The sequence below is a fragment of the Sminthopsis crassicaudata genome, chromosome 5, assembly GCF_048593235.1.
Source record: "Sminthopsis crassicaudata isolate SCR6 chromosome 5, ASM4859323v1, whole genome shotgun sequence".
NCBI classification, from domain to species: domain Eukaryota; kingdom Metazoa; phylum Chordata; class Mammalia; order Dasyuromorphia; family Dasyuridae; genus Sminthopsis; species Sminthopsis crassicaudata.
Genome location: NC_133621.1, coordinates 293354454 through 293377614, shown reverse-complemented (window position 1 = coordinate 293377614; position 23161 = coordinate 293354454). Strand labels below are relative to the sequence as shown.

Here is a 23161-nt window from a genome sequence, read left to right as displayed (position 1 = left end):
AATTCTTTTTTCTCCCTTTTCTAGCCCTGCTGATATGGTAGAATCAGAAAACAGTATTATTTACAGATATTCAGCTACAAAGGCAATTATACGTCAGCAGTAAAGATTAATACATCAAAAGTGTTTCAAAGAACATTCTGCCCACAAAATGTCTGAATTTTCTTCCTCAACACCAGCATTATAATCGCGTAATTAGAAGGGAAATGGCTTGGCTTTGTCAACTCAAAATCTAGGTAAATGGAGTTTTCCTTCCTTTGAAAACAAGATCCTTATCCAGAAAGAGCCTTTAACCAGCAGACATGTCTGGATGCTTATGTCAAAGTGTGGGAAAGGGATGATCCTGTTCACCCTCAAGGAGCTTATGATATGAAAAGAAAGAAAAAGTCCACAGCTAATGTTCCAACTGAAAGATTATGAAAGAAGTCTACACATCCAAAGATAACAGGCAACCATATCTCTCCTTTGGAAGGAACTTTTATCAATTCTTCTCTTTCTACTATTCCTAATAACATATTCTAGATTATAACATCATTAAAGAAGTTTTAAAACAGATAATTGTTTTAAAAAATTGTTACAGCAGAAAAGTAATACCAGCTGGCCCTTCCATTCAGTCACCAAATGGAAACTGTCCATTATGTGTGGTTTTCCCTAATGGGACTGGGAGCTTCTTAAGAACAAGGATAACCTTGATTCTCTGTGTGTATCCTCCCAGTGCTGAGCAAGATGCTTGCCTGGTATGTAATAAACCTTTCATAGATTTTTCCATCCATTTTCCACTTCACAAAGTGTCAGATACAAATAGTTGGAAGAGAAATAGCTCCAACAGTTTTGCCTAGTGGGGAATTCTGCATTCAAAAACAAGGAGTAATTTCACCACATACTTCTTTTATATTACTGGACATTGTTTCTATAGAGAAATGTAATTAACTACCACAATAAATGAAAGTTAAGAAATTTCCAGGTAGCAGGTTATACCCTGCACCACCAACTGTCTACCCCAATGGCCAACAGGTGAATAAATGGCTAATTAAACAGTGTCCCACTCTTTTATCAGTCTCCTCATCTGTTAAAGGATGACCTCGGGCCCCTTTTTTCTCCAAATCTATGAGATCTGATTCAGTCATCTGGACCCAATTAAAGAACCTGGGTTAAAAGCTGATTACTCTGATTTAGAGCAGGTATGGGAGAAACCATCCCTCCTTGAGTTGATTCCAAGCCCTCCTGGGTGTAGGGACCTACGCTTCCTTAATGGCAATCTTAGGAACCAAAATATTGCTATTTTCTTACAAAATGTTTTACCTTCAAGCTGTCTTATCAGCAGAATGAGAACACTCTTTCTTTAAACCTTCATTTACGCTCTGTGAAGCATATCATGACCAAATTTGCATAGCTTAATGACCCAAAGTTAATAGAAGACATTTACATACTACATGCCCGCAAAAGCCCAAATCAAAGAAAAGGACCCTTCCTTAAAACGTGTTTTTGAATTTCTCTTTATTTTCTTATGTCTTTATGAAACATTTCATCTTTTGCAGTTCATAGTGCTTTCCTCATCTATTCATTTGAGTTCTCTTTCCCATCACTTTTTTTTAGAAAACCTTCATTCCGTTAGCAGTTACCAAGTCCCTCCATATCAGATCCGTGATGTCAACAGTGATGGCACACCACTTGAACATGATTGTCTCAGTCATTTGGGTGAGTCATATAATTCTACATCTTCATTCTTCCAATGTCCACTCAACAGGTCGGGTTATTTGAGCCATCCAATCACAAACGACAGATGCCTCCAGGGATAATGTCCTTAAGTTTCTTGAAATGAGCTCCTCCTGTTTAAACAGGTCAAATTTCTAGTCTATGTAAATAAATTGGAATAAAACATCAAGTATGTAGTTGTACACATAATCAACTGGCAAGTTCATGCCGACACAGACGCCTACACTAACTGAACCCTTACCCTGTTGCTGGAATCCCTTCCCAAAAATACATGTAAAATGACAACACCCTTGAAGGTTAGAACATGAACCAAGCTTTACAATATAGCGTGTAAGACGGGTGGATGATTTTTCCATAAAAGGAAATTTCAACACTTTTTACTGCAAGAAAATGTTAAGAGACAAGCACAATTAAAAATAAATATGCAAACAAATCCTAAAGTTCTACATGTAAAAGAAATTTAGGTACAAAGCATTGAAGAATATGACTGCAGAAGATAAATTAGGAATAAAACTATTAGATAAGCAAAAAAGAATTTCCCAAACAGCAGGAAATAGATTTTTCAATAAAGGTTTTCTTTAGCCATTCAATAGTGTTCGTCTCAATTTCCAAATGCTTTTCAAGAAGAGTTGTAATCAGTGAGTACATCCTAATTCTCTACACAGCAAGTTATCATTTAAAGGTAGTCTGAACTCTACTTCAGTCCTAACAATGTCAAATATAGAGTTTTCATGGAACATTCTAGATTCACTTAAACTGTGATGGTGCTGATGAAAGCTTAAAAAGAAAAGTTTTAAGTATTAAGGAACACGATCCTCAAACTAGGTGAGGATACACACTAAGGTAAACTACTTCACTGTAAACAAACATTTAGCTCCAGATCTTGAAGTGGTTTGGCTCAAGTCCCCTTGGACATCACTTTAACACACTACATGACCCCCTAAGTAAGCCCAATGCATAGCTGAGAAGTATAATTTAGACACATAGGACCAAAGCACAAATATTAGAGACAGAACATCAAATTCAAGCATAAAGATAACTCTTAAAATTTATCTAGATTATCATCTCCTTGGATAACATCTAATAATTTCCTTAGTTTGTTTTCATGAAGCTGAATTTAGTAAGAACACTGAATGCTAAAGGTACCAGAAACTAGTACTATCATTAACAAGAAAATCATTCACTGGCTGAAAATTTAAAGAAAAAAATGGGAAGAAAAATGATGGAAACCCTCTGTCTATAAAAGCTTAGAATCTACCTTATATTCTCTAGGTACAAATCTGAAAGGAAGCATTTATACCCATTTCATGCCTCAGGCTCACCTGGAGAGTTGAAAAGCAGTTCTCAAAAACTTGCAACGTCCTTAAAAATCGCTGGTAGTGCCACTGTGATTTAAACCAGCCCTACAGATTTTTTTTTTTTTTTAAATAGGAGTGAAGAATTCTGTATCTGGCTTGGCTGCTGCAACTACTTCTTGAAGAACAACTATAAAAGTTGTCTGTCACATGTATAACACCTCTTAATATGAAACTCATCCAACATGACTTTCTAAGTGAACAGCTAAGAAAGGTATCTTTAGGCACTACAAGGTATACTTTACTCCAGAGTTTGTGGAACATGGGTTTAAATGTTGATTCGTCTACTCGTCATGTTTTTGGTAAGTGGCTGACCGTTAATTTTTATTATTCACTCTTTTGAGTGAATTCTTATCTGCAGGCGACAAGAACTGCCTTTACTTAAATACTCCTGAGATTCTTTTCTTAAATGAAAAAAGTCTTCATTTCACATATGGACTAAAATAGTCAAAAGCTAGGAACTGCAATGATATTTAGGGCATCAGAAAACATGTCCTCTTGTAAGGCATCAATGATTAAATGAATATAATGCATATCTAACAAAGGATAGTTAGCGCTCAGAAATTATCACACAAAGTTTACTTTTTAACATCTCCAATTCCTATCTTACCAGCTTAAGTGAGCAAAATATGCCTCTTAGCCTAAATAAAATACAATTTTTAAAAACTAAGAGACATCCAAAACTATTAGGCACATCAAAGGTACAGTTTTTTTAGAGTTTTACAGCTCTCTTAAGGGCCACGAGTCCCCTGGCACATTATCAATGGATGAACGGCAAAGATTATCCACTAAATATAATTTTCACATTTTTAACTGAACTGAAAGACCTACATTAAATATTGAGACATACTATACCTTCAGTTACTACTGAACGAGCGTAACATTTCACCAGTTAAAAATCTGGAATCAAAGTATGAGGAACCTTCACAAACTGTCTGAGAGTCTTGGCACCTGCTTGGTTCAGATCAAAGTCATTCCCCGACACTTCCCACACAGCGTGTGACAAGAGAAGCGTCCCCGGGAGGTGGCTCCGTCGCAGTCCCAGAGCCACGGGCATCATGGTGCTGCTCGCAGAGAGCCAGGGTCACCTTCTCCATCACTCTGCTCTCCCTCAGTCAGACTTGTCCTTCTTCTTTCCTGTTAAGGGCACTTTGTTCACCACCGCAGAGCCGACAGCTGTGACCCCGCCGGCCACGGCCGACACCCCTCCTTTGACCAAGCCAATGCCCATGGAGGGCACCGTGGTCACAGCTGTTTTGGTCACCTCCAGACTCTTCCCTCCGATCCAGGCCACACCCCCGATGGTGGCGCCCACAGCTCCCTTGGTCACATTGAAGATGCCGCCGGTTACACGGGACAACATGCCAGGTTGCTGCTGGGGGTGATCCTTCATGGAGCCTGCCAAGAGAAGAGGCATCAGCGCCTGTGTCAGTATCTCTGAAGGGAACCGCACCTGATCACCAGTCAACCAGGCAGCCACAGTTAAACAATCTCATACTCTGGAAATAAATCATCATTAAGAGGTAGACTGGATGCAGTGAAAAAAGAACGACATCCTCCTTTCCCTGGGTCCCAAAACACTCAGAAAAGAGAAATTTCTGACCAGCAGCCCTTCAAGCTGCCTGGGACTCAGAAATTCAATCCAACAAATATTTTTGGTGTATAAAACAGAGTGCCATACTGAGGACTGTTACTTGATTTCACTATATGTAGATGTAAATACTCAAGTTTAAACTGTTAAGTATTAATAGCTTTAAGAAAATGAATAATGCTGAATAAAGCAATCCCATTTTCCATAGAGCCATTTCAATCAGGTTTAAGCACCAAATTCTCTTTCAGTTAATTTTCTCGGTTCCGTGCACTCTTTTAATGGACATATAAGACAACGGCAAACTTTGCTCTAAGGATCAAGTTAAAGGAAGGCAAAGGACCAAAAAAAAGAAAAAGGGAAAGGGAAAAAAAAAAGCACTGATAAAAAAGCCACTGATTAACTCTATGACACTGGGGCAAAATTCACCAAAACTTCCCCCAAACTACTCCCACCTGAATACAAGTCTCCTCACTTTAAAAAAAAAAAAAAAAAAGAAAAGAAAATGAAAAGGCTGGATTAAAGCTCTAAGATCCCTGCCACTCTTAAAATTTGGTCACTTAAATGTATCTCAAGCCTTATTTTCTTCCAATCTAGTCAAATTAGCATGTGCTCTGCCCATAAATAATGGCCTGAAATCTAAAAGTAAATTAAGAAATTAAGTAACCTAACTTATATTTTAACATATTTGACATATATTGGTCACCCTGCCATCTGGAAGAAGGAGTAGGGGGAAGGAGGGGAAAAGTTGGAACAAAAGGTTTTGCAATTGTCAATGCTGAAAAATTACCCATGCATATATCTTGTAAATAAAAAGCTATAATAAAAAAAAGAAATTAAGTAACCACTTCTCTTCCCTGCTGCCTTTATATGTTATATTTTCAAAGGCTGAGATAAATGAATAGTTTACTTCTGATTATGCTCATACACATACAAACACAATATATAAACATTTTCCACTTAATCTAAGAAAAGATTATATGGTTTAAAAAAGTGAATTCTGTAAAAGTTACCTTAACGGAATGAGATTAATAGAAAAAAAAAAAAGGGGGGGTGAGAATATCTTGGGAAATTGATACTATACAACAGAGAAAAAGAAAACATGCTGAAAATAAGTTCTGATGAACAATAAGAACAAATTCATTCTTTCCCAATCTTTTATTAAAGAATCTTCCTCATTGCTGTAGATAGAAAATCTTAAACAAGCACATATATTAAAACAATTGCTTGTGATCCAACCCATCAAGTTTTCTTGTTAAAACTGCTTATCCATCCCAAGGAAAGTTAATATATATTTTATCAAGTCCAGGATATGTGCACTGAAATAAATATTCAGATTGGGAATATATTACTGGGGGAGAGAATGATCACAGCCAGTTGTAACAAAGAAGGGTAACTGGTATCAAGAGACTACAGTCATAGTCTAGGTCTCAGGATAAGTGCCCCTTGGGCAGTACTTACCATTTTACTATTGAGAATTCCGAACATGGACTGTTAAAGAGTATTTAGGAGATGTGAAAGACTAAAATATTTCTTTTTAATCAAACCAAGTCAATATTCATAACCTCAACATAGTGAATTACAAAAACTCTCCACCATTTACATGTGAGTTACCCATGGTGCACACATGTTTCCTTCCTCACTCAACATGGTCCTTTGGCCAGGGCTTTTATCTTCCATTTCTTCCCTTTGCTTTCACAAAATCTGTCAGTTTCTCCGAGGAGAAATTCCTTTGCAAACCCTAGTCTTCCCTTCATTACCATTTACTGTACTGCCATCTGTTCAAATCTAATTTTTAAAAAGCCAAAGAAGGGAAGGCAGGAGCTGAGTCAATGATTTCTCAGTCTATTTCTCCATGAGCAAGTAGAAGGCAAAGTGGCAAAGGGTTCAGATCCTGCCTCTGAGGTCTCCTAGCTGTATAACACATCGGTCACTCTCTGAACCTAGAGAAAGTACCAGTACCTACACCTCACACGATTGTGGAGAAACTTAATTGTGATATGTACCTAAAGTGCTGTGAAGCTGTCTATCAATATTATTATAAAGAAAAGCAATCAAGTTGGTCAGTCTTCTCTCTCTTAGGTTTGAAAGAAAAAAACTTTTTCAAAAAAGACAGCATGTGTTATTGGGATTATATCCCAAAGAAATACTAAAGAGTGGAAAGGGACCTGTATGTGCCAAAATGTTTGTGGCAGCTCTTTTTGTTGTAGCTAGAAACTGGAAGTTGAATGGATGCCCATCAATTGGAGAATAGTTGGGTAAATTATGGTATATGACGGTTATGGAATATTATTGCTCTGTAAGAAATGACCAGCAGGAGGAATACAGAGAGGTTTGGAGAGACTTAAATCAACTGTTGCTGAGTGAAATGAGCAGAACCAGAAGATCGCTGTACACTTCAATGCTGTATGAAGAGATATTCTGATGGAAGTGGAAATCTTCAACATAAAGAAGATCCAACTCACTTCCAGTTGATCAATGATGGACAGAAATAACTACACCCAGAGAAGGAACACTGGGATTGTTAGCACTACTGTCTATCTACCCAGGTTACTTATACCTTCGGAAGTTAATACTTAATGTGCAACAAGAAAATGGTATTTACACACATATATTGTATCTAGGTTATATTGTAACACATGTAAAATGTATGGGATTGCCTGTCATCGGGGGGAGGGAGTGGAGGGAGGGAGGGGATAATTTGGAAAAATGAATACAAGGGATAATATTATAAAAAATATATATATATAAAAGACAGCATGTCACGATTGAGACAAAGCTGGTCTGAGACAAAGCCGATCTCAGAAGCAGAAATCCTTATTTCAGGTCTTGCCTCTGACATCAAACTAAGTTTCTGTGCAAAGCAAGGCAGCCTCTAATCCAATGTGCTCCAATAACAATGACCAACTGCTTTCAGGCAGGGAGTTTCCTATAGGAAATCACAGGTTCTGGTCTTTATCCCTACTCTAATCCTACCCATTTGAAAAAATCTAAAAAAAAAAAAAAAAAAAAATGCTATTTATCTTTCCAGCAATCTCATTTTTGCCCCTTATTTCAGTTTAAGGAATGGATACCAAGTGGCCCTCTAAATGAATTTATATTTTCTCCTTTAACTTTTTCCCGATTTGATTCCTTTTCCAGGAATGAAGACTTTTGAATTAAGCATGAGATTCCCAAGTGGATTATCCAACACTTAACATTATCCACACTATTGCTCCCTTCTATTAGGGAAAAAAGGACAAGAATTGACATCTTTTCTGCGTATAGCAAAGGCAATTCATGGACAGAATTATATTTTTAGACATTATTCTACAAGTTAATAGCTTAACTTAGAAAACCGTCAAAAGTGATGGTTGGAATGGAACATAAGCAGAGCCCAAAGGAGTTAATGATGCAACAGACACAACTACCAACTGTGATATAATGAATGAAAGAGCTCAAGAAAACCCAAGAGGCATTTCTTCTAAAAAAAAAAAAAAAAAAAAAAAAAAAAAAAGCCTCAAACTCTGCTTGCCAGATGTCTTTTTGCAACTACAATATTCTTCAGTAACTTTCTTTATTCATGGGTGGCACCAGAGAAATCAAAGAAACTGGAGAATGTAAGTAACAAGACTTTATGAATGCACAAGCCCCAAACTAATCATTTTTTTCTTCTTAAATTAGCTGTTTTCTTTTCACAAAGCCAAATGCCTCTGGTTATACTAGCATGAAGCAACTACACTAATCAAAAGTGCTTCTTAAGGATGGTGTAGAGATGGCCAAGAGTTCTAAACATCAATCCACAAGCAAGGGCCCAGTGACCGACTGCGTCTGCCGTCATGAAACCAGGTTCCATTCAAAGGGCTGGCCAGCTGGGGACAAACCACTGAAAACCCAGCGACTCATGAGGCAGTAGAGTAAAGCATGAGTGGGCTGGCCAGGGTCTACAGAGACAGCATTAAAACTATGGAAAACATCTCTTCTGGACATTCTAAAGTAATAGTTACCTTCTGGTGGCTCATCAATTAGGTACGAAGGAATTTCTTGTTGGTTTTTGTCTGTCTGATTCATGGTCTCCTAGAAAAGATATACAATAGGCATTATTATGATCCTGTATTGTAAAAACAGTTGATATGAAAAATATATTTCCAATCCAATCAACTCTATCCATTTATGAAACACTTTAAGACACCTACTAGACTAAAACCCAATCCCTTTACTTCTCACTTTACATTTTTGTGATTAAGAAATGTTTTAAATTATACCTGGTGAAAGTTAATGCTTGAGGGCTTATGCAGAAACGGGAATGCTAATGTGATTGCTGGTGGAGCTGTGAAATCATATGATTATTGTGGAAAGCAATGAAACTATGCAAATAAAATGACTTGTGCATACCCAGAGATTCCACCCATCTGTGAGCAGCTGTATTCTAACCAACAGCCCCTGGCCAGCAGCCCCAAAGAAGAAGTGCAAGACCACACCTGCTCACTGGCAGTCATCAGAGTCCAAGGAGTGTCTATGTCACATCATGTACTGTTCATTGGGTTGATCAGTTTTACTGATTTTTTTTTTCAATTATTATACTCAGTGAACAATGACATGCTTTGATCTGGGGTACAAGACCAGAAAAGATATACACCCCCAGCCATTCTCTACTGTCACTCCCAGTCCAGGGGCCAAAGCCCTGCTCCCAGCCACAAACCATGCATGGTGCCCAGATCACTCAGGCCACATGGCTTGTCAGAATCCTCTTACCACAGCTGTCACCTCCCTCGGGAAGTCTTCCCCCATACCTTCCTGGTATTATGATGAAGATCTGACAACTTCGATCTACCCTAAGACTCCTCCATACTCTGAAAACATGTATGATGGATAAGGGTTCCTCAGCAGCCCGGGATGTGGGCATTCTGCACCTAACCCGAAGGACCGACCCCTAGTTCTGTCTGACCTTTCTGGGTTTTGTGCCCCTTTGGAACGTGCACTCCCCACTTTCTGCTACATGCCCCGTGCTTAACACAATGCTTTACATGGTGCTTCCCACATTTTATTCACCCTTTTCCTTCCAAAGCATCAAGAACACCACCTAGCACAAAGCAAGGCAAGTTAATAAATAGCAAATGAATTACTGCATTTCAATTGAAACGGTGAAAAGACAGCCTGGTGGGTGAAATCTGTGGTACCTTCTCTGAGGAGGTTAATAATTTTCCTTTGATCAACAGTCTCCAATGACAATCTACCACAACTCAAACAAGAATAATTCCAAACTCTCACTTGCTAAAGTAAATCCAATGTCCTTTTCTCCCTTCCCATCCACCCGGAGCCCTCCACAGCCTAACAGTTTCTGTGATGTTGTTCTCTCCTGGCTTCCCCCCTCCACGTCTCCTCCTTTGCTACATCTCCATCCAAACTACACTTACTAGCAGTAGATGACCCCCAAGGTTGTGGCCAGGCCTACTTCTCCATTCCCTCAACACCATTTCCCTTGGTGATATCTCATCAAGAGCCCTGGATTCAATTATCGCTATGCAAACGATTCTCTGATCTATTCATCTAGCTTGATTCTATCTCCTGACCACTCGTCTTGCATCTCCAACTGCCCAGCAAACATCTCAAACTGGACATCCCAAGACATCTCCAACCCAGTACATTCAAAGATGAGCTCATTATCTTTCCCTCTGAATGCCCTCCAGCTGTCAGGACCCCATTAGCCTCCCAGGCTCCCAGCCTTGGTGCCATCCTTGATGACTCCTCCTCTCCCATACCCACTGTCCATCTGCCACAAAAGACTTGTCAAATCTACCTCTGCAGCATTTTTTAGGATGTATCCCCCTCCCCCTCCCTCTCCCTCCCTGGGGTAGGCACCCAGCCCTTCCAACCCAGACAACTAAGGCTGGCCTCCCTGTCCCAAGGCTCTCGCCATATCACCCACCCACCCTCACCCAATAACTGCCAACAGCTCCTATTACCTCCATTTGGCTTCTGAAGCCCCAGGTAAGCAGGCCCCATCCTGGGGTTTTCCTGTCTGACCCCTCCTGCCCACGCCAGTCGCAGAGCCCTCGAACACGCCTCCTTGGCTCCCCTGGCAGCCGACCCTCCCGCTCCCACCAGGGCATCCGCACTGCCTGCTTTGTATCTAGCCCTTATCAGCACAAAGTAAACACTTCGCAAATGCTTGCTGGCTGACTCTCATTCACACAGAAGTGCAGCGAAGCTCAGAAAGGCTGCTCAATGACAGATGAGCCCTGGCTAAGGAGTTTTTTCAGTCTCAGCAGTTCATGAAGATTGTCTAAGGCAGAGGTGTCAAACCTGGGGCCCATGGAACTCCAAAGTAGGCAAAATCAGATTAACACGTAACTGAGAAATCAAAATAAATAAAAAAAAAACAACCTCGATAACATGTAATTTACGGTCTTTGGTTTCTATGTGAGTTTACACCACTAATCTCGGGCACAGGGAAATTTCAATTCACACTTGGAAATGCTTCCCACGTGGAAGAGACCCCCTGAGTCAGCTGGTGCAGCATTATTCCCCCCAAGAGTGGCTCACCACTGAGGCAGAGACTGTGAGCCACAGGGCTCTGGCTCTACCCAGGATGGGGAGATGGCAGATGAATGGCCTCAAGGGAAACAAGCCTGACCTCCACTCCCCACTATGTGCAATCCTCGGTGGGTCAACTAGTTTTTGTCACCTGTGCAAAATGTAAAGCAAGCAGACCATGAAAATGAACAAAGGACTATGTCCGAGCCAAATACAGCGGCCTCCTCCCCAGACCTTGGCTGGGCCAAACAGCCACCATAACATCCTGCCTCTGCTCACATTCACTTTTTATCTATTCTTTTTTTTTTTTTTTTGACTACTTTTCTTGCTTCCATCCCGAGTCTTCACTCAGAAAGTTTTCTTTTTCCTATATTAACCAAATTAAAGACCTTTGTCTCACCCCTTTGCACATTTTTGGCCAAGCAAAGTCCAGTAGGCTTCAAGTTATAGAAACCAATGTCCCAGCACCTTGAAGAAGGCCTGAGTGATGTGTCTGGCCCTCAAAGGAAAGTGGACAAAAAGCCTTTACAATTTCTGTCTTATATCTCAATCAAATTTCAATAAGCACTTGTTTAAGGGAGCACTCAGGATATGTGGCTGAACACACCATTAGCAAGAATCTGGTGTTTAAAATGTCTGTGAACAGCTTTCTTAGCTGAAGAGACTAAAATAGGTCGGCATTTGAGTTCATTCCACCATTCATCTTTTATATGTGTGCTTTTAGATAATATATAAGTCTGAGGGTAAAGAATATAGTCGGGGGGAAGTTAGGTGGCACAGTAGATAGAGCCCTAAAGTCAGGAGAACCTAAGTTCAAATCTGGTCTTAGACACTTAACACTTCCTGGCTGTGTGACCCTAGACAAGTCATTAACCCCAACTGCTTCAGCAAAAAAACAAACAAATATATATATATATATGGGTCCCCTATTTACTACCAACTGCTATAACCTAGAGAAGTTTTACAAGTATGTGAACTAATGACTTGTCCAAGGTCACACAGCTAATTAAACAGTGGGAGCCACAATTACAGGCCACAGTTCTGTCCCAAATCTAGCTCTCTTTCTACTGTCAAACTCAAAAGTGTAACAACAGAGGTAGATTGTATTTTGCTATTCCCATTTCACAGGTGAACTGAGTTCACAGCAGTTAAGTGACTTGTCTGAGGTCGCATTCTAAGCCCCAGAGATGGAACACAAAGCCAAGTTGCTTCTTTCTGCTGTGCTACCTCCTCCAAATGCAGGCTTCTGGATCTTTAGCACCTGGCCATTCATGACGAAGAACAGAGAACCTCAAAATTGGAAGGAAATGTAAAGGTTAACAAGAATCACCCCATTTTATGGATGAGGAAACTGAAGTCTCAAAGACCAACTCAAAGGCCCTATTCCTAAGTGGCAGAAGTAGAGCTGCACCCTAACACTCACCCCTAAGGTCACTCACTGCTCTCTCCACCATACACATATACTGAAGATGCAACCAGAACCGACTCATTTTGTTTGCTACTCAAGTAATGAACCAGTGAGTTTAGACCATGAGAAATTTCTAATAACAGTATCCAAACTCTCTTCTCCAACCCAACGGTAGACTGCCTTCTGTCCATTTTTCATCTCATTTTTTATATCCTATACACAATTATAAGCACAACTAGAGAGGTTAGTATTTTAATCTGTACAGTTTAGGCTTTGGACATTCATATCAATTAAGAGGAAACTTAAAAAAAAATCTGAAGTTAAATTCCTCTATGATGGAGGTTAACCTGGGGTCTGTGAATTTGGTTTTTAAAATATATTTCTTGATGACAATTTCAAAAATACAAGGTTTCCTTTGTAATCCTTTGTCTTTCATTTCCTGCATTTAAAAATAGGATTCTTTGGAGTAGTTCACACATAGGCTGCAGACTGACAAAAGCCTCAAACCAAAAGGTTAAGTGCTCCTGACCCAAGCCGTTCACTTGGTGCAAACTATTCTAAGGGTAGATAAACAACAACCCTTTGGGACACTTTTCTGACCTGAACTACAAGAGATTTAACAAGTTTAGCTGGTGGTTCAGCAATCATTTCAGAATTGTATTTTTCAAAGAACTTAAATAGGAATCAGTATAAATTTTAATCAATTTTCTCCTAGGCCTAAGCCATGCTCCTGAATTTCTTTCCAATACATGCCCGGGCTTTTGGGTGAGATTCGGACTGCCCCTTTTTCTGGAAGATAATCCCAGTCCAAAAGAAGAATCCTTATCACTCTGCCACTCAAGAGCCACATTCTCTGCTTGGAGCTCCATACTTGATGGCCTGCTGCCTCTGTTAGATCCCAAAGCACAGAAGACTCAAAACTGAGCCTCCACCAGAGAAATGCAACATCACTTGAACTTACTATTGGCACATGGAAGCTCTCACTCACAATTAGTCTTGTGGATACAAATATAAGCACAAATGATGCGTAAAACATTCTTCTTGTGGCAAAATTAGTTCCAACCTTGGGGGTTGGATTATGAACAATCTACTCTTAAGTTCCTCTCCTTTAAAAGAAAGGACAACGGATTTCAAGTGCACAGGGACTCCCAGAGTGGAACTCCTACCCATGGCGGTCAGAGCCTGGTAAGACTGGGAGAGATGCCGTGGACAGGGAGAGGTTAAGTGGCCTTGGGCAGAACACTTAGCAGAAAAGGAGGTGGGCTCACCTAACTTCCACGCTAGGAATTCTAAATGAAAAAACAAAGGAGCAGGATCCCGGCAGACCAAGGATCAGAACAGAACGAGAAGAAATGAATTCGCAGGTGGTGAGCAGCACTGATGGAGAGACCGCGCCTCCATGACACTGGAAGTATCACTGGTGGCTGGAAACCTTTGTCATACAGGACAGAAAAGCATCTGGCAAATTGAGTGAGCAAGAAAGAACAACATGCCCTCGAGGGCAATGTATTCCAAAAATAGGAACACAAAAACAAGCGCTTCTTGGGAGTTGTCTTTTTTGCTGGGGGTTTTGTGTTTCCCTTTTGTTCATACAGAAAAAGATGTTGGTAGAAAACAGTTATGTTTGTTTAAACAGTGTTTTTTAAACTTCACCAAATTCTACTCAATTCATATCAAAAAAAGAAACCATACTTTGGAAAAGTAATTTTGTAAAACAACAAAAACCAGCATGATGAATCAAAGAAATTTCCCTACTGGTATCACTTCTCTTCAGAAAGCGAGTATCCGTTAGCAAACGCAGCCTTTATTTACAGCATTTTAAGGGTCTGAGGCACCGAGTAGGATATAAGTCAGTCCTGGATCTGCAGGCCCTGCCTCACCTTCACCAAAGCCAAGGAGCCAGAGCGCTCCTTCCGAAAGCCCCCCTTGGGGGGACGCCATCTCTACCGACGGGGCACGGCTCTCCAGGGGGCTCAGCAGCAGACTGGCAGGGAGGGCGGCCTGAGCCTGGCGCACACCAGAAAGGCCGCCTCGTGCGGGACGCCGCGGCCCACAACCCACTCTTCCGGCGTCCTCTTTCTGTATGTACTTAGTCAGAGGTCCAGCCGGACCGCCAGGCTCGGAGAGCCCGCACACTGGCCCTCCCTGGGACTGGCGCTTCTCACCCAGATCCCCAAGCCCGCCAGCCGGCGCTCACAACGCACCGGGAGTTCGCCTTTCAGGCGTCCCACGGATAACTGCACTAAGTGAGGGGGAAATGCGCCACCGTTTCCGGGCTGCCTGGGGGCTCGGTCCAGGGCTTCTGCCTTCTCAAGAAGGGTCCCCGTGCCCGTGGGCATTCCAGGGGTCCCACGCCCCTCTTTCCACCATCAGTACCCGCTGCAGCCACAGCAACGGTAGCTTCATGGGCGGCTGAGCTTCCCAGCTAACGGGTAACAAATGGCATCCGGGTGGCTCCCTGCAGCAGCCGGGGTCCCCTGAGACCGGAGGAGCCTTCTGTTTTTCTCAGGGAAAGGGAGTGACGTGGCAGGAGGGCAGAAAGTGACCCAGGCCTCGGCGTGGCACCTCCTCCTCCACGTTGCCCTCCCGCGCCCAGGGGTGTCTCCGGGAGGCACAAGCATGGGGGGCTCCCTGCTGCGGGGCGGGACAGCTGCCTCCCTCCCCTGGCCGGGGCAAACACCGGCAGTCTGCGGGGGAGGAGCCCCTCCAATACCCACGCTCCCTCTCAAAGTCTGCAAAGGAAACACAAGAAATAAGGGGAGGAAAGGGGGATGCTGGGAAAAGGAGGCTCAGAGGGAGAGAAAAGGGGTGCGTGGGGGCAGGAGAGGCAGCCACGGGAGAACAGAGGGGAGACTCACTGAGGGGGATGGGGGACCCACAGAAGGGGCAAAGGGAGAAACTCACTGAGGGGAATGCGGGAGCCCTGGAGGGGAAAGGGGACCACAGAAGGGGGAAAAGGGGGAGTCACTGGGGGGATGGGGTCTACAGAAGAAAGAAGGGGGACCCCACCAAGAGGGAGAAGACACCCACGAAGCGGAGAACTAGGGCTGGCTGGCAGGAAGGAGAGGGCGACGCGGAGAGGAGAAATGGGGGGCCTGTGAAGAGAAAATGGAGGGATGGGGGGGCCCACGCAGGTTAGCAGACAGACAGAAAAGGCAGTTAGCTGGGGGGCGGCGGGGGGACCCGCAGGAGGGGTGAGGACCCCGAGGACAGACGGGGACCTGGGGAGGAGGACAAGGCTCTCGGGGGGACGGGGAGCAGGGGGACCCCGCGGGGAGGGCCCGGGCCCCGGAGGCGGCCACCCCCTCCCCACTCACCGCAGCCCGGGCGGCTCGTGGTGCTCGCTGCTCGGCCTGGGGGCCCTGGGGGCCGGGGCGGCGGCGGCAGCGGCGTCTGGGGCTCTGGGGCTCGGGCTGCGGACGTGGCGCGCCGCGCGGCCCGCCCTCCTCCCGGACACACGCGCAGCCTCCCCCCCGCCCCGACCCACGCCCACCCGGCCCGCTCCCTCCTCCCAGCGCCGCCGCCACCGCCGCTGCCGCCGCCGCCGCCGCCGCCGCTCGCTCCCGCGGGGACGCGTACGCGCGCTCCCCAACGCCGCCAACCCAGCGGCCTCTTCCCCGCGCCTGCGCACAGGCGTCCGCGAGCGCGCACGCGCGACTCCTCCTCTCTCTTCCCTCCTCCCCTCGCATCCTCCCCATCTTCTCCGCCCGAGCTGTCGCACGCGCCCCCAGACTCCCAGCTTCCCTCTTCCCTCCTTTCTCACCGCGCACCGCCATTGGTGGGGCGCCCCCTCCGTTTGCCGGTTCCGTCCTCGAGCGGCTCCGCGGGGAAGGGCGGGGCGGAGTTGCTAGGCAACGAAGGTGCTCCTTTCTAACGGTCACTGCGCCAGCATAACGAAACACCCCCAAGGTTTGTTCATCGAAGTAGAGTCGCGGGTTCGAATCCCGCTGCCTACGCTTCCGACCTGGGGGACCCCGGGCAAATCTGTAACAGTCTCCGAGACCCCTACAGCTCCAACCTCTTACCTACATTGTGTTTGGATAGTTGTGCTTAGGAAACTTTAAAAGCATTTTTTCCAGAAAGATTTACCGAAATACACATCGAACCACCTGGGATGAGTTTTGTTTGTTTTTTGCGGAGGCTGGGTTAAGTGACTTGCCCAGGGTCACACAGCCAGGAAGTGTGAAGTGTCTGAGGTTAGATTTGAACTCGGGGCCTCCTGACTTCAGGCTGGTGCTCTCCCCCACTGCGCCCCCTAGCTGCCCCTCACCCGGGATGAGTTGAGGGAGACTGCGGAAGGCTTCCGGTTAAATCGTGGGAAGGCTTCCGGTTAAATCGTGGTCAGAATCCTGGAGGACGTGAACCCTGGGACCACTTTTACAAGTTACAGAACAAGGATCTGGAGAAGTCTGCAGCTCCGTGTGAACTGGAACTCTGGGGAAATAGTTTCACAGTAAAGTTCACTTGCTTTTTTTTTTTTACCTTTTATATTTATGTATGTTATGTTAGCACAGCGCCTGGCATGTAGTTGGTGCTTAATAAATGCATATTGATTGACTGACTTGGTGACCACACCCTCTGAGAGAATCAGAACCTTTGGGAAGGGCCTTAAAGATGATCCAGCCCGATCTACCCGTTTTATAGATGGGGAAACTGAGGCCAAAGAGAAGAAATTATTTGCCCAACATCGCATTAAGGGGCAGAAACAAGATTTGAAGCCCAAAAGTCACATCTAATCCACCAAACGGGCTAATGGGGCAAGGAGATTTCCTCAATACCGGGGTGGTTGCTGGGGAGGAAAAGGGTTTTCCAGCATGTGAAAGCATGAAGACCTGGGAATTTGAGGTTTCCACAGAACCCACGGAGTCCTCCTTGGGTCTCTCCGATGTTAGAGAAAAACACCAAGTCGGCATATTCAGCCGTCCTGCTTCCCGCTCTGTCTGTGGCGCCCTCCTGGTCTTAGAAAGAAAAAAAAAAAGCCGATCTGAAACTTTGGCACTTTAGTGAATGAGTTTTGAAATACATTGGCGGAATTCTTCCTGTGCAACAAAAAATTCGGTTCTACACACATATATTGTATCTAAATTATACTGTAATATATTTAACATATATAAGACTGCTTGCCATCAGGGGGAGGGGGTTGGGGGAGGAAGGGAAAAAATCTGAATAGAAGTAAGTGCAAGGGATAATGTTGTAAAAAATTACCCATGCATATGTACTGTCAAAAATGTTATAATTATAAAATAAAATAAAAAATTAAAAAAAAAAAAAAAAAAAAAGAAATGAATAGAACCAGAAGATCTCTGTACACTTCAATGTTGTATGAAGATGTATTCTGATGGAGGTGGATATCTTCAACATGGAGAAGATCCAACTCACTTCCAGTTGTTCAATGATGGACAGAGACAACTACATCCAGAGAAGGAACACTGGGAAGTGAATGTAAACTGTCAGAACTACTGTCTATCTACCCAGGTTACTTATACCTTCGGAATCTAATATTCAATGTGCAACAAGAAAATGGTATTTATACACATGTATTGTATCTAGGTTATATTGTAACACATGTAAAATTTATAGGATTGCCTGTCATCAGGGGGAGGGGGTGAAGGGAGGGAGGGGATAATTTGGAAAAATGAATACAAGTGATAATGTTATATAAAAAATTACTCATGCATATATAATGTCAAAAAAATTTTATAAATAAATAAAATTTAAACAAAAAAAAAAAAAAAAGAAATACATTGGCGGACAGCTTCTTCTGCGTGGGTCCCTGTGGTGCTGCAGGTGCTGCTCAATAGGGGGGGGGTGCTGACGCGTGGGCGGAGCCTCACCGTGCTGGAAGGGGCGGCCGTGGGTGGTGGAGGGGCCGTCGGACTCAGAAGGCAGGGACACCTCAAGCACAGATAGTTGTGGGACTTTGGGCAAGACACTGCTACATCCTGGGCCTCAGTTTCCCCATCTGTAAAATGAGTCTAATATCTCCCCAGGATCTAAACCTAAAGTCCCGTGTCTGCCCACTCTGCGTGCTTCTTGTCCACATCTTCCCTAAAGTCCCCAGCGTGCTGGAGGACTCCTCAATTTCCCCTAAAATCAAAGGATCCTTATGGTTTATCTGAAGGGGCCACAGATTTGGCATCTAGTCCAGCCCATACCTTAAGGGAACCTCCTACAGCATGTTCCATAAATGCTCATCCAGCCCCAGTTTTAAAGCCTCAAGGAAGGACACAGCCTCCCCATGACGGCAGGGAGCTGGGACTAAGGAGCCAGCCTTACTTGTGGAGTTTGTAAAGTTCTTCTTGAAACTGGGACACTGATGCATTGTTGGTGGAGTTGTGAACTGATCCCACCATTCTGGAGAGCAATCGGGAACTACGCTCAAAAGGCTATAAAACCATACATACCCTATGGCCCAGCATGCACTGGGCCTGTATCCCAAAGAGATCATAAAAGAGGGGAAAAGACCCACGTGGGCAAAAATGTTTGTGGCAGCCCTTTTGTAGTGGCCAGGAGCTGGAAACTGAGTGGGTGCCCATCAATTGGAGAATGGCTGAATAAAGTGTGGAATATGATTGTTATGGAATGTTATTGTTCTGTAAGAAATGACCAGCAGGAGGATTTCAGAAGGGCCTGGAGAGACTTACAGGAACTGAGGCTGAGTGAAATGAGCAGAACCAGGAGAACATAATACATGGCAACAAGATTATACAATGATTAATTCTGATGGACGTGGCCCTCTTCAGCTATGAGATGATTCAGTTCAGTTCCAATGGACTTGTGATGGAGAGAGCCATCTGCATCCAGAGAGAGGACTGTGGGGACTGAGTGTGGAGCACAACATGATATTTTCATTTTTCCCTTTTTGATCTGATCATTCTTGTGCAGCATGATAATTGTGGAAATTATATATAGAAGAATTGCACATGTTTAACATATATTAGATTACTTGCCTTCTAAGGGAAGGGATGGGAGAAAGGAAGAAAAAGATTTGGAACACAAGCATATATTTTGAAAGTAAAAAGCTTTAGGAAGGAAGGAAGGAAGGGAGAGAGGAAAGGAAAGAAGGGAAAGAGGGAGAGAGGAAGGAAGGAAGGAAGGAAGGAAGGAAGGAAGGAAGGAAGGAAGGAAGGAAGGAAGGAAGGAAGGAAGGAAGGAAGGAAAATTCTTCTGCTGTTGTTGCTCTGGGTGGAACCCTCTAGGGCCATGTAGAATAAAACTGATCCTTCTCTTACATGACAACCTGTCCAACCCTTGGATATAGTTATCCTTGGTTATGGTTATGTCCTCTCCTCTCCAGTCTATCATCTCTTCTTCCAACTGGTCCTCACAGGACATAAAACCTCGCTCTTTCCTTATCCTGGCTTCCCTCCTCTAGAGGTTCTCCTTTGCTTTTGCCTAATAACCAGCCCAGGTAATACAGTGAAGCCCAGGGACTCTTAACATTTGCTGTGTCATGGATACCTTTGGAAATCAGCTGATGTCTATGGACCAGTTCTCAGAATAATGGTTTTAAATGTATAAGATATATAGTATAACAAGGAAATCAGTGGTGTGGTGTTGAAATAAAGTTCAATCAAGTTCAGAGACTCTGAAATCTACCCATAGTCTTTTTTTTTTTTTTTTTTTTTCCCTGTTGCAATTGGGGTTAAGTGACTTGCCCAGGGTCACACAACTAGGAAGTATTAAGTGTCTGAGGCTGGATTTGAACTTAGGTCCTCCTGACTTCAGGGCTGGTGCTCTATCCATTGAGCCACCTAGCTGCCCCTACTCATAGGTTCTTAATGGATACAGGTACCCCAAGTTAAGAACCCCTGATGGAGTTCTTAGGATATTATATTTGAAAGAAAGACCTGAGTTCAAATCCAGCCTCAGATTCTTACTAAGTATGTGGTCTGGGCAAGTGAGTTACTCTGTCTCTCTCAGCCGAAGTTTCTTCATCTGTAAAATGAAGGGGCTAAATTGAAGGGTCCTTTGGAACTGTGAATCTTTGATCTCTCTCTAGCAGGCAGATCAGCCCTTTACTGCAACTCTATAGTCATAGAGAAGTGTCGGGAACACTTCAAGGAGAATAATTTGCCCAGCGTTAGAAACCAGATCTTGAAGCCAGTTTTTCTTATGCTTAAGGCCAGACGCCTTGCTTGACAGATTGAGATGTTTTTAAAAACTTGAAGAACAAAAGAATTGGGATGGAGTGGGAGAGAAGGGCCATCATGGACATTGAGAATCTTCTCACAAAGAGAGGACATCTTGTGGTCTGAAGAGTAGGAACTTTCAGATGACCACAGTTGTCACAGCCACCTCACTTTGTCCATCTCCTGTTGAACTTGACTATTGTTTGGGGATCCTCAGTTCTGGCATGTAGTAAGTGCTATATAAAAAAAAAAAAATGCTTATTTCCTTCCTCTATTGTTCTCACACCTGGAAAATGAGGAGGATGGAAAAAAGATGGAAAAGAAAGAGAAGGGTAAGAGGAGAAGAAGGAAGAAGAGGAAATAAAAGAAGAAGGGAAAGAAGAAGAGAATCTAGAAGAGAAAGAGGAAATTGAAGAAAAGGAAAGGAAATGAAAGAAGGAAGAAGAGATGAAAGAGGAGGAAGGGGAAAAAAGGAGGAAAAGAAAGTGGAAAAAAGAGGAGAGAATGGAAGTGGAAATGGAAAGAAGAAGAAGAGATAAAGAGGAGAAGAAATGGAAGAAAAAGCAGAGGAGGAAATGGAAGAGAGAAAAATGAGGAAAAGGCGGAAGGCGAGAAGGAGCTCCTCTTTTATTTAAGATGAAAGTTTTAAAGTCGAGTATAGCGATGGCTGAAGCTTGCTTTGTATAATATCTGCTTCTGAAAAACTATGTATGAGACCGGTTTTTGAAATCTAATGCTATTTTGCTATTGACTTAGAAGAGATGGAAAGAGAACAAGAATGAAGAGGAGCAAAGGAAGAAGAGGAAATGGAAGAAAAAGAAGAAGAAGAGGAATAAGAGGAGCAGAGGAGGAGGATCTGGAAGAGAAAGAGTAAAAAAGGAAGAAGAGACAGAAGAGGAAGAGGAAATTGAAGAATAAGAGGAGGAAATGAAGTTTTATAATCTTAATTTTTGATTAATCCTCAGCATCAAATCCTAAAACATTGGAGTTTTTGTTTTTGTTTTTAATTTCCCCACCATTATCCTGTAGGTGTATGAATAAGCAAAGGATGTGTGATCATCAGGAAACTCCTTGTGTGGGCACTATGCCTGCCAACAGCAGTTCTGTTCTCTCTAGGAAAGTAAATCAGAGCAACATACTCCAGCCCAAAGACTTGCCAACTTATGGTCTTAGAGAGTTAAGCCCACAAAGCTAGTATTTGTTAGAAGCATGATCTGAACCCAGGTCTTCCAGGTCAAAAGTCCATCATGCTATTGAATGCCAAGCTGCCTCTAGCTTGGAGGCATTTTATTTTTGTTTTTGTTTTTGTCCCTGCCTGTGTTTTTGTAGCCATGAAGAGCTACTGGTGTGGGAATTCCTTTCACTCAGGCAAATGAGCAACTCCCCAACAATCTGGGCCACTGAGTGAACAAATTTTTTGCTCACAGTCCCCTAAATTATATGTATCAGAGGCAGGCTTTGAACCCAGATCCTCCTGGCTCCATGGCTGCAACTTCTAGTCTTAGAGAGTTTCCTGGGGCAGCGAGAAGTGATGTAACTTGTCAGTATATGTCCCAGGGAAGCAGAACTTGAATCCAGGCTTTCTAGACCCCAAAGCCAGAGTGGACCCCACTTTGCCCACTGCCTCTCACTTCTGTAGTCATCTGAAAATAAGCAAATTTCAAGATAACTTTTTTTTTTTGTGTGTGAATATCATTTTCTTGTTGCACAGTAAACATTAGAATCCGAAGGTACATGCAACCTGGGCAGACAGATATTAGTGCTAACAATTTACATTCACTTCCCAGTGTTTCTTCTCTGGGTGTAGCTACCTCTGTCCATCATTGATCAACTGGAAGTGAGTTGGATCTTCTTTATGTTGAAGATTTCCACTTCCATCAGAATACATCCTCATACAGTATTGTTGTTGAAGTGTACAGTGATCTTCTGGTTCTGCTCATTTCACTCAGCATCAGTTGATTTAAGTCTCTCCAAGCCTTTCTGTATTCCTCCTGCTGGTCATTTCTTACAGAGCAATAATATTCCATAACCTTCATATACCACAATTTACCCAACCATTCTCCAACTGATGGACATCCATTCATCTTCCAGTTTCTAGCTACAACAAAAAGAGCTGCCACAAACATTTTGGCACATATATGTCTCTTTCCGCTTCAAGATAACTTTTCTGCCTGAGTTTACTCATTTGTAAAATAGGGGGAAGGGTTGTATGTGGACTTCCTGATTCCAGCAGAAACAAACCAGGAGCAGCGAGGCCAGAAGATGGGCTGTTTAGCTTTCAAGAAGCCCAGAGTTCTCCACTCATCTCAAGTTGCCCCACCCTGGCCGGCTGAGGAGATATTTTTGGAACCTACCCTCAGTTTGAGAGAGGCTGGCTAGCTCTGAGGCCGTCCTGCCTTGGCCTGGAGGAGCATTGGTGAAAACTAGCCTGCAACTGGATAAACATCAG

At 43.4% G+C, this 23161-nt stretch overlaps 1 protein-coding gene across 2 annotated transcripts; it reads right to left on the bottom strand.

Moving 5' to 3' along the window:
* Positions 1–1477: 1477 nt before the first annotated feature.
* TMEM263 (transmembrane protein 263) lies at positions 1478–16088 on the bottom strand. Of its 2 annotated transcripts, none has more exons than XM_074271498.1 (3): positions 15898–16088; positions 8643–8712; positions 1478–4466 (listed from the first exon to the last, which is right to left on the bottom strand). In XM_074271498.1, the coding sequence occupies exons 2-3, from the start codon at positions 8704–8706 to the stop codon at positions 4180–4182; spliced, it is 351 nt and encodes a 116-aa protein (XP_074127599.1). In that variant the 5' UTR covers positions 8707–8712; positions 15898–16088; the 3' UTR covers positions 1478–4179. The 2 variants fall into 2 exon arrangements, with proteins under 2 accessions (XP_074127599.1, XP_074127598.1); XM_074271497.1 differs by lacking the exon at positions 15898–16088 and adding an exon at positions 14785–15005.
* Positions 16089–23161: the final 7073 nt, after the last annotated feature.